This window comes from Lynx canadensis, chromosome C1, assembly GCF_007474595.2.
Source record: "Lynx canadensis isolate LIC74 chromosome C1, mLynCan4.pri.v2, whole genome shotgun sequence".
NCBI classification, from domain to species: Eukaryota; Metazoa; Chordata; class Mammalia; order Carnivora; family Felidae; genus Lynx; species Lynx canadensis.
This window is the reverse complement of record NC_044310.1, coordinates 157,812,451-157,824,921: the sequence shown is the minus strand read 5'-3', so window position 1 is coordinate 157,824,921 and position 12,471 is coordinate 157,812,451. Positions and strand designations below refer to the sequence as shown.

The window sequence follows — 12,471 nt, the reverse complement described above, 5'->3', positions numbered from 1 at the left end:
ACTTGGAGGGTCAAATGAAATATTTGGCAACAATCTACTAAGGATAGGCTACAATTTCTGTAGCCCTTAAGCTGTACAATCTTTGAGAAAGACTCGTTATATTTTATGTTGTTCCATCTGCTTCTCCCCCCCCCCCCATACTGTATTGTTTATATGTCAGTTTTAGAAAGTAGAACTAGGACAATGGTGACAGTAAACCCTACTCAGTCATGTAATGGACTTCCAATGAACACTTATTAAATGAATGAATGAATAAGAAGTTAATGAATAAGTAGAAGAGAAGATATTTTAAAAATGTCTTAAAAATGATTTAAATTTAATTTTTGTTATAATTTTTTTTCCAACTTTGTTTTTTTTTTTTTTTTTTTTTTTTTTTTTTTTTTTTTTTTGGGACAGAGAGAGACAGAGCATGAACGGGGGAGGGGCAGAGAGAGAGGGAGACACAGAATCCGAAACAGGCTGCAGGCTCCGAGCCATCAGCCCAGAGCCTGACGCGGGGCTTGAACTCACGGACCGCGAGATTGTGACTTGGCTGAAGTCGGACGCTTAACTGACTGCCCAGGCGCCCTGTTATAATTTTTGATGTCAGAGGAAAGGCAGCTGGGCAAATGAATCTTTCCAAATACTTTATTGCAGTTACAGTTTTGTAACTTCTTGATGGGATAGATATAGGGCAGGTCTTATTTTATTCTGATGTAGCACTGTCCAATAGAACTTTCTGCAATGGTGGAAATGTGCTATATCTACTTTCACATAAGGTACCCTTGATCATATGTAGCTGTTGATCACTTGAAATGTGGCAAGTAAGACTAAGAAAATAATTATTAATTTTATTTCATTTTATTTATTTATTTTAAAATGTTATTCATTTTGAGAGAGAAAGAGAGAGAGCAGAGAGGGAGGGGCAGAGAGAGAATCCCAAGCAGGCTCTGTGCTGGCAAGGTGCAAGCCATGAGATCATGACCTGAGCCAAAATCAAAGTCACATGCTTAACCAGTTGAGCCATCCAGGCGACCCAATTTTCATTTTAATTAATCGAAATATAAATTTAGGAAGCCACGGTGGGCTAGTGGCTGCTATATGGGAAAACACAGTTTTGAAGGGAAGAAATTCAGATATTTTGTAAATCAACATTAAAAAATGAAATGCAATATCACAAGGCTATGAATCTAGCAGTGCTGTGCATCCTCTGTAAAATTATCCTTTGTGCAGATTAAAAAAAAACTGTTTAAATCATCTTAGATTTCCATAATATGAAGATGCCTGTTCTGAATTCCTATTTTTTATTGTATGCCTAGAATCTGGGCTACCTCCAGAGGGGACTTATTTAGATATGGGCATCACCACATTCCTATATGGCCCGTCCAAGACTTTTGTCAGAGTGTGCTCAAAAATGCTGGTAAACATGGTTATAAATATTTATTTCCCATGTGGCAGATTTTGATGATTGCCAGATATGGGGAATTGTGACCAGATGTGTGAAGACCGACTGGCCATCACCAGTGCCACTGCGCAGAAGGGTATGTCTTGGAGCATCAGCAACCATTGCAAAGCTAATACTTCCTGTGAGTAAATTAAGTACGCTTGCCATATCTTGGAACCGGAAACAGGAAATATCCTCCTTCCATAGCAGATGACAAAAGAAATATCAGCATTTATGTGGATAGCAGGGTTTTTTCATCACAAATTAGGAGTGGGCACTGCTGCCAGAAGAACGGGTCCACGTAAATTTTATACTTGTTTCTTAGGGGACCAATTTGTGGATTAATTATGACCATTATTCATATAGTTTTTTAATTGGTTGCTTGTCCACTTTGAGTCTGAGCTTTGTGTCATCCACAACATTTAGTTGTGGTATGTTACTTGTACATTTAAATTTTAATTTACCTACCGCAAATGTGGGTGACTAGTATCTATAGAAATAATTTTGGTATTGTTTATGAAACATTTAGAGGTGGTTCCAAATGGACCTATGAAACTTGGGTTGGAATTTTGGGGAATGCCTCATTCTGGATGTTGGTGGAATCAATCTAAGAGTACTGTAGTATAGAAAATTTATGGGGAAAATCTGTTAAAAAAAAAGAAAAGGTATCCCCCTCTCCCTTTATCATGACATTTTGTCATTGAATCATGCATTTCTGGGATAGAAGATCTTGACTTGTGTTTTTTTTCACATATTATTTTGAAGTTCCTTTGGCCTGACATTATCTGCTCACATAATTGATCAATTGCCCTTCCAAGTTATTTTCCTGTACAAAATCTGACTTGCTGTGTAAAGCTTTTTGGTACAAGGCTGAATTTTTAACAATTAAATGTAGTTATTTTTAAATGGATAATAAATTCATATGTTCAAAAACTGTAATCTATAAAAATTCTTTCTCCATCTCTGTTTCTCTCTGCCCAGTTTCCCCTTCCCTTATCCCATGGATATCATTGTTATTTCAATTCTAGTGATTGTTAAATACATAAATAAGACTGTACAAGTATAAGTATTTAATTCTATTTTTCTATACACACGGTTGTGCATTGATATGTATCAACACAGAGAACTTTTCTTCACTTTTTTATGTTAGCATAATAGACCATTTTTTTGATGTATATTATTTATTAGCTATTTCCCTACTAATGGACTTTTATATCATTTTTTATCCTTTGCGTTTTTGATCCTTTAGCCATTGCAGACAAGACTGTGAGGAAAATCTTGATACTCATATGTCATTTTTGCAAGCCTGTGAGTTTGTAGGTAAAGCAGATTTGGATCATCATTGCCATATTTTTAACAGTGATTTCCCAGTAATCCTTAAAATATGTTCTGTGCTTTACATAATCTGAAGTTGCACATGGGGTAAGGTGCCCATATCACAGAGGATTCTTGAAAATACCTGATGTATTCCCCTCAGTGTCCTTGAAAGCACATAGGACTAGCAGTCAGGACACTTGAATTCTTGGTAGACTCTGTTCCTAACTTACTTTGATTTTGAACACTTCATCAAACATCTTTTGCCTCCATTTGCTTATCTGTAAACTGGGGTAGAATGACACCCATATGCCTGCCTCAGAAGTGTATTTTAACATCAAATAAGATGACATAGAAGAAGTATTTGGAAAGGCAGGAAGCCTATCAGTTGTAAGTTCTTCTGAGAGAGTGATATGCATATGTTTGTTCACTTAAAGGTGTGATAATACCTTCCTTCTTCACATTTAGCTGAGCCGCCCTCCGTTATTTTCTCCAATGGTCGGGATTTGCTAATTGGTGATATTCATGGAAGGAACTTTTCCATGCTGGTAGAGTCTCAAAATCATGGAGTGGCTGTGGGTGTGGATTTTCACTATCACCTACACAGAGTCTTTTGGACTGACACTGTGCAAGATAAGGTAAATAGAAATTTCAGGAGTGTAGCTTGGGAGTTGATAGAACCCCAAGCACAAAGTGTTGATAGCTTTCATTTTTGGGGGAGTGAAGGGGAAAGTTCTTTGTTTTCTAACAAAAAGGCCCTTGAGATATTTTATGTTAATCAGCACCTTTTCCATGCTATACTATTACATGTGACCTATTAAACAAAGCAGTCTATTATATGGATTAGCCTTGAGCAACTTTTAATTTTATTCGAAATGGAGTCCAAAAGCCTAATTAAAAGAAATAGTAGACATTCTTTCAAAACTGGACAGATATTTGGTAGTAATTTTTGAAACTTGATCATTTAAAATGTAAAAACTACTCTGCTGCTTTGGATGATAAAAATCAGATTTTACCTGCATCTTCTAAATGGAACTGTAATGGAAGATTCGGTAACAAATAGTGACAACATTTTGTTTAACAGCCAAAATTTCATTATGCTGTCTTATTTGGAAAGTGTGACAGATTTAATTTCAACAATGAGTGATGCAATAGAGATTTTAAAACAACTTTAGAGGCTTCTAAAGGTTATGGAATTTTATTTCTTCCTGTCACATTTTCTGTACTATTAGTAAAATTTTAATTCAATTATGTGATGACTTTTCATAAAAATTCTAAAAAATGAGAATTTGGATTATTAACAATACTGATTTGCTTACAGCTAAAAATTAAAACAAACCATCACCACCTCCTCCACAAAAAAAGCCACATTCTTTAATGAAACTTTTGATAGTTACCAAGAATTAGAAATGGAGGATTTAAAAAAATCCAACTTTTATATTTGCCTTACATATACTTTGAAATAATCTTTTTCTCCCTAGGAACCCATTATATAAATATTTTAGCAAGTCTCAGTGAATTTTTTTTAAGTCCAGCTGACTGATTGGTACAGCATAGATGATAAATATACTGAATGAATATAGGAAAAACAGTGCCCACAGCTTAAGACATGTAATTTTGTTTTTTCTTTCTTTTAGGTTTTTTCAGTTGACATTAATGGCTTAAATATCCAAGAAGTTGTTTCTCTTGATGATCCAGAGAATCTGGCCGTAGACTGGATTAATAATAAACTTTATTTAGTAGAGACCAAGGTCAACCGCATAGATATGGTAAATATAGACGGAAGCCACCGGATCACCCTCATAACTGAAAACTTGGGGCATCCTAGAGGAATTGCTGTGGACCCAACTGTTGGGTAAGAGATGTGGAAACATACTGATTTTAGTATTTTTGGAGCTTTATCTCTCCTCTTATACATAAAACATCCATTGGATTAATTAAAGGTTAATTCTGATTTCTTGTAGGCTCCAAAACCCATGCTTATTTTATGTCTCCACTCATAGAAGCTTTAAAGGAGTACCTCTACTGGTGTACTAAGAATATATGATTTTTTAGGGATATGAATTTTATTTTTAGTGTTCGCCACATTTGCCTGCTGAGAGAATAGACTCTGTTCTGACTCAATCTAATAATGTTGTTACAACTAGATGTTGCTTTTGATTCACCATGATCAAGATGATCATTGTAACATGAATTAGCTGTAGTTTTTTAAAGAGAGGAAAGAAGATCAGAGCTATTCTTTTGGCAATTGTTACAAACTGGGATTGAGATGACAATGGTAATACCTAATTACAAGTTGTTTGATGTGCGACATGCCATCAAGATTGGTAATGCTTACTTGTCTGCAGGTGTAAATTCGAATTTTCCTTGTGTCCACATTTGAAAACAGTTATAGGAGACTTAGCTTTCTCCCAAATTCTCAAAGTTGGATCTTAGCACACTTGGGGGTGCCTGGGTGGCTCAGTCGGTTAAGTGTGTGATTTCGGCTCAGGTCATGATCTTGAAGTTCGTGAGTTCGAGCCCTGCGTCGCGCTCTGTGCTGACAGCTTGGAGCTTGGAGCCTGGAGCCTGCTCACACTCTGTCTCTCCCTTTTTCTCAAAAATAAACATTAAAAAAAAAAAATAGAAGGCTTGTCTGAACTTTGGGCTACTGAAAGGTTGCTGAATGATGATATTCATTTGTACTTCATGACATGAATTTTTAGGCTGCCCTATTAGTGCATTTTAATAGTTGCTATTTGGAGTTGTTGACTCTCCTAATTGTCCCTCATAGTCTCTGATTTTTTTCTTTTGTTGTTTTATACTCCCATGATTCTCTAATCAGCTGGAGAAAATTTCCATTGATCCAAACAACCTAAAAACATATTTTCCAGAGAAACTTGTAAAATAACTGTCATCTTTTGTTTTTCTTTTGTAGTTATTATTTTTCTCAGATTGGGAGAGCCTTTCTGGGGAACCTAAGGTGGAAAGGGCTTTCATGGATGGCACCAACCGGAAAGACCTGGTAAAAACAAAACTGGGATGGCCTGCTGGGATAACCCTGGATATAGTATCAAAGCGTGTTTACTGGGTAGACTGCCGGTTTGATTACATTGAGACTGTAACTTATGATGGAATTCAAAGGTAAGAAGTATTTTTTATAGCTTCATAAGTTTGGGAAAAAAGTATATACATATAAATATAAATATTTATAAATAGTATATATATAAATTTATGGAGAGGGGTACAGCAGGACCAGGATTAAAATACTTTAATTAAAATTAAATTACTGGGTGGCTCAGTTGGTGCAGCATCTGACTTTGGCTTAGGTCATGATCTCATGGTTGGTGAGTTCAAGTCCCCCATGGGGTGAGCTTGAGCTCTGCTTTGGGTGAGCCCCGCTTCTCTCCCTCCCTCTCTCTCTCTGCCCCTTGCTCACTTGTGCTCCCCTCTCTCAAAAAAATACGGACTTTGTGGGTTCAATATCTTGAATAACTTTTGTGTTGACATTTGCATGAAGCGACAAGGTTTTGTTTTGGATTGTTGTTAACTTTTCTTGTGTTCCATGTTAATACTCATTATTGCGTAGAGCATTTGTTCTTTGATTTCTCCTCTCCAACCTTTCCCCCACTCTCAGATGGAACACATTATTTTCATTAACTCCTGAGTCCATTTATTTCTCTGGGTCCCTTATGGTTTGTTTCCAAAGAACACTTTATCGTTTAGCTTTCTAACTTTTCCCCAGTGAATAAGTGCGTTTTATTATTTATTTAGCATAATCTGGTGGGAATTAATTGGATTTTACTCTGCCCTTATGTATTTCAAATTTCAAAGAGAAATTCTGACTTGCTTTTCACCTGATGTACTTCAAAGATACTTAAGAATATTTGAGCATAAACTATAGCATACTTTTTTTGCATTTTTAAATGTTATTTTATTATTTTTAGATTTTATTTTTTTTTAAATTTACATCCAAATTAGTTAGCATATAGTGGAACAATTATTTCAGGAATAGATTCCTTAATGCCCCTTACACAACCTCTCCAGTAGTAACCCTCTGTTCTCCAAAATATGACAAAGTTTTTATTTCATCTTTTTAGTCTGATTACAGTTAACTGTATTAGTTAAATTGTTAACTGTTTAGTTTCTCTCTTTTTCATATTTTCAAAAATTGGTTAAACCACAGTCTTTAAATTTGACTAGCAAAAACTACTCTGTGGATTCAGCAAATAAACTGCCCAATTTAATTTTCCAAATGATTTGATTTTATTTTTTTCTTAATGGAAGGAATATTATATTTTTTCTTCTTTATATTTTAAGGGTGGTATCACAGTTTACCACTAGATTTCAGATTCTTAAAACAATCTCTACTTGATGAAATGAAGTGATTGGATATTAAGACTGTGACTTCTATCACTGAAACTGGTTCCCATAATGAGAATATGAATCACTTTAACGTAAATATCAATCAACCCAGTAAGTCATACAAAAACAATTGAGAAATTGCCTAAATTTTTTTTCTCTTTCACAGGTGTTTTGACATTATATTAGATAGCCTAACTATTTTTATGCTAAGGTTCAAGTAAAACATAAAACCTAAAAAAACCAATGTAGTTTCAGAAATATTTGAGTGCTTTGCTGGCTGTGAAGCAACATCAAAGAGCTATATTAAAGCTCATGAGTACAGCTGAAATCATAAAGTCACTGCCTTTTGCTGTGCCAGCAGGTGGCTTCAGGGTTCTGGAATTTGCTAAATGAAAAAGAAAAACCATTCTCTAATCTTAATGTGCCATGTCATTATTGAGTGTTTTAAAGTGTGTGCTTACTTGCCCCCTTAGGTTTCTTTGTTTTTGTTTTTGCTTTTTGGTTTTGTTTTTTTTTTTTTTTTTACATTTTGGTGTGAAACCTTAGCATCTTCAGTTCTTAGAGTTCTATATGATTTTTGCTTTCAGGGCTCTTAAGATTTTCTTGAAGGTCTTTCTATTTTGCCACGAGCAAAAAATAAGTTTTTTTTCTCAGAACCATCTTCTACTTCACTTTCTTTATGTGGCCTGAGTGAATTATCACTGATGTAGAAGAACTTATGGCAGACATTATCCTTGCTTGGCACCTTTACTTGTATTTTCTTCTACGTAAAGCAGCTCTGGCCACTATGTGCCTCCACTACAAGTGTGGTGAGCAAACAGGTTTATCCTGAGGCATGACAGTAGTCGTGCTATTTCTTGGTTTTTCCAGAATGACATCAGGAATAGGTCTGTATGGTTGTTCTGGAATTGTTCTACTTACTATCCAGCTCCCTAATTGCTAAGAAATGGTTAATGCTGCAGCGTGAAGTAAGTTGAAGGTATCTGCTACTACATTTCCATTCCCTTGTTATTACTCTTTCACCTATGGATTTCAAAATGGTATCTCACATCTTAACCCTCTTCCCCTTTTTTGTGTGATAACCTTAAAGAAGCATGTGAGAAAACAGTAATTTTTCAAAAAGTCTAGAATAAACTAGGACTGGTGCTAGAATTTTATTTCAAGGGTCTTTCCCAAGAGACACATGAAAATCTTTCTATCAAATGTAGGTGGAGATATACCTACAACTTAAAATATTTTCTATATATTCTACATTTGGATCAAGAGATTACTTAGCTTTTTAAGCATTTACTTCAACTAATTCCACCTTTAATCAAAATGAAGGTATGGGGCACCTGGGTGGCTCCGTCGGTTAAACACCAACTTTGGCTCAGGTCATGATCTTGCATTTTGTGAGTTTGAGCCCCAAGTCGGGCTGTGTGCTGACAGCTCAGAGCCTGGAGCCTGCTTCAGATTCTGTGTCTCCCCCTTTCTCTGCCCCTCCCTGCTCATACTCTGTCTCTGCCTGTCTCAAAATAAATAAAACTTAAAACAAAATTTAACAAAAATGAAGGTAAAAAAAATTGTGTGATGTACATCTTTTGCAACAGGAAGACGGTCGTCCACGGAGGCTCACTCATTCCTCATCCCTTTGGAATAAGCTTGTTTGAAGGTTATGTATACTTTACTGATTGGACACAGATGGCTGTAATGAAGGCAAACAAGTTCACGGAGACCAGTCCACAAGTGTACCTCCAGACCTCCCTGAGGCCCTTTGGAGTGACTGTTTATCATTCCCTCAGGCAGCCTTATGGTATGTTTGCCCCAGAACAATGGAAATCCTGCTCAGTACTAGCCTTGGTAGAAAGATTTTTTTTCACAGCCATGGAAGTTAGTGATGAGCGATATCATGAGATTTAGGTGGCATTTTCAAATATATGCAGGGTTATCTAGAGAGTTAAACTCTCTGAAATTGGCTCTGTAGATCCTGGGGCCTTCTGTAGAAATTGACGTATTTCAGAGTTAAAATGCCAAATCTACAGGGAACTTAGAGATGTCTTTTACAGATATTATTTGGCACCAGCAATTGTGCCCAAGTCCTGTCTAAATGCTGGGGACAGACAGCAAACAAAGCAAACCAAAATATGTATTCTTATTCTACTAGGAGAAATCTGTATTCAATCCTTTAATATTAAATTTGAGGGAAATCGAAGCCCAGAAGAAGAAAATAACATGCCCAAGTTGAGGTGACGTCAGAACCAATTTCTCTCTTCTCTGTTGTATATGTATGACACTTGTTCTTTGGTTTGCATTGGGTCTGTCATAGGCTGACTGTGTTTGGTGTCATAGGCTGGTCACATCAAAAAAAAATTATTTGATTCAGACATTGTATAGACGTCTGTTATTTATAGTAAGTCTTGTTTTAAATTGGCATGACTATGACTGTATATGGCTCTTTTCTGTGTTGATAGAAAGTTTACAATCAATGAACATTAATTCAGGGAAAGGCAGATTTTACTTTAAAACTCCCTTGTTAAGTGGCGGGTTTGACTTTACAGTGGAGAAAGACTATAATTAGGTTTATTTATTTTCTTTAAACAAAAAACCAGCCACTAGAACTGATACATTCAGGTGAATATCCTTCAGTGTATTCATCCTGGGAAAACATACGTTAGCTGAAAATGCATGCTGCCCCTGAAAACATTTTCGAAATATTTATTTGCAATAATCAGTTTATCAGCTACTAAATTCCTATTTGTCCTTGACCAAAAATATTACCCAATTTTATCATCCAAATTATTTTTCTTTGTAGTTTCCCTAAATCAATCCACCTGAGAAGGTAAAGAGATAATTTTAAAGAGTAAGTCAAAGGTTAAGAAGGTAATTTTCAAAGCAGACGTGACATTTTTGGCCATGACAAAAGCTTTGTGTACAGTGAGCTTTTTCAGTCATTCCTTTGAGAATGGGTTTTGGAAGTATAAACTGGTTTGTATTGCAGGCATGTAAGGTTTTGGAATCAGATCTGGTTTTGACTTCCAGTTTAGTTGCTGAATAATCTTGGGCAGTAATAAAACTGAGATAATAATATTTAGCTCTTAGAGTCATTGATTGTAAATTGGCTTACTTACAAAGCGAACATCCAGTGAATAATAGTTACTTATTATATCTTATGAATGGTAAAAATAACCCTAAAGTTTTTTGGGGGAGGCAGTTACTTTCTAACCACTGAGGCTAGCAGACAGGGTCTGACATAATTGTCTTGGGGAGAAGAATTCCCAAAGTTATCTAGCTGTGGGAACCCTGTGTGTTGCAGTTTGAGAGTAGGTGGGAGAGTCAGAGCAGGTAAATGTGGATGTACACAGCAACAACCAGCGGTGGTGTTTCTGAGTTTCAAACCCATTATTCTGTTTCACCTACAGGGCTCAAAGTGGTTTCACATGTCTTTGGCAATCATACATTTCTAACTGAGATTTAACCCTGTATATTTTTTCCTCTAGTTAACAACCCATGTGGAGATAACAATGGGGGCTGTGAACAGGTCTGTGTCCTCAGCCACAGAACAGATAATGATGGTTTGGGTTACCGCTGCAGGTGCACATTCGGTTTCAGCCTGGATGTGGATAACCGCCACTGTGTTGGTAAGAAATCACTTTTGGGCTCTCTTTTTGGCAGGCAGCATAAGGGTATATGCTGCTTTTGGACAGGACTGGACCAGCTGTCATACTCTTAATGGTGAATAAGCCTTTGGTAGCTGACAGAGCATCTTCCTCAGTAGGCACTACTCCCTTCATACACAGAGCTGTCCCATGGGTCTTTCCTTTAATTGCACATTGAGGGTTTCCTTGGACTTCCTTTCCCCTTTGTCTCCTTCCTGAAATCTTTGTCTCCTTTTAAAACTATTCTCTCTCTCTCTTTTTAATGTTTATTTATTTTGAGAGAGAGAGAGACAGACAGACCGAGGTATGAGCAGGGTAGGGGCAGAGAGAGAGAGAGGAGACACAGAATCTGAAACAGGCTCCAGGCTCTGAGCTCTCAGCACAGAGCCCGATGTGGGGCTTGAACTCACGGATCGTGAGATCATGACCTGAGCCAGAATCAGACGCTCAACCAACTGGCCACCCAGGTGCCCCTAAACTATTCTCTTAAAATTCCATAACATTTAATTTTGAGTTCTTTTCTCTATTGTGTTACTTTTTCCACTTTAGCTGGTAGCCTTAACTTTATTGGGAATAAAGCCTTGCCTTATTGTTGCATTCCACAGCAAACTAAGTGTTGGGGCAGCTCATTTACTCATCTAGTTTTTCATTTTTTCAGTTCAGATTTTATTATATCTGCCTCTATGTTCTGGGATGCAATTTAGTTCTTTCTTCTTTTTCTTTCTTCTTTTTTTTTTTTTTTACTTTTTTTTTTTTTTTTTTGTACATTTATTTTGAGAGAGAGAGAGATAGAGAGACAGAGAGAGAGACAGAGCAGAAGGGGGGAGGGGCAGCAAGTGGGAGGGAGACACAGAATCCAAAACAGGCTCTGAGCTGTCAGCACAGAGCCTGAAGCAGGGCTTGAACCCACAAACTGTGAGATCATGACCTGAGCCGAAGTCGGATGCTTAACCGACTGAGCCACCCAGGCGCCCCTTTTTCTTCTTTTGTTGCCTACACATCTTCTCATGATTAGGCTCTTGCCTCAGCTTCAGCTGATGAAATGCACACTCTTACAACTTTTGTTTCTCTTGTCTTCACCCTTGAAAACTCTCCTTTTTAATGCCTTGACAAATTCTTGCTCCCCAGATGGTGCTGCTTTGGGCTTGGAATGTAAATTCTCTAATTCTACCGGGGACAAATTTGTTAACTTTAAAAAAAAAAATGTTTATTATTTTAAGAGGGGGGAGAGAGGGAGACACAGACTCCAAAGCAGGCTCCAGGCTCTGAGATGTCAGTACAGAGCCCAATGTGGGGCTTGAACTCACAGACTGCGAGATCACAACCTGAGCCAAGTTGGCTGCTTAACCAACTGAATCACCCAGGCACCCCAAATTTGTTGACTTTGTAGGTAATCCCAGACTCAGATAAAAATCACCCTCATTTAAAAAGCCATGTATTTCTGACTGTTACATTGACACTACATTGTGTAATAATTTTGCACTTAAACTCCTGCAATTTTAATTTTTTGGGTATACCTTTTGGGTATACCTCTTTTGATTTCCTGACATACTATTACTATCTCCTTGTTTGATTTTAAAATCACTCCTTTTCCCCTATTTTCTCTATTTTTCCTCTCCCCTCCCATCTTTTCCTTCTTTGTTTATTTCTAAATAACTTACCTGGTTACTGTTAATTCTTCCTTCACCGGTCTTAATACCTTAAAAACTGCAGTAGGATTCTTGGTATAGATGTCTATTCAAAGTTAATCAAAAG

The 12,471-nt window shown here is 36.8% G+C and overlaps 1 protein-coding gene across 1 annotated transcript in view; it reads left to right on the top strand.

Annotated features, from left to right (window-relative positions):
* The window catches only part of LRP2 (LDL receptor related protein 2), a 138,455-nt gene that overhangs the window by 10,862 nt on the left and 115,122 nt on the right, over window positions 1-12,471 (top strand). The window contains exons 6-9 of the mRNA XM_030323741.1: window positions 4,375-4,506; window positions 5,655-5,860; window positions 8,671-8,873; window positions 10,558-10,698. Of these exons, the coding sequence (XP_030179601.1) occupies window positions 4,375-4,506; window positions 5,655-5,860; window positions 8,671-8,873; window positions 10,558-10,698 (682 nt within the window). The remainder of the gene's footprint in view (window positions 1-4,374; window positions 4,507-5,654; window positions 5,861-8,670; window positions 8,874-10,557; window positions 10,699-12,471) is intronic.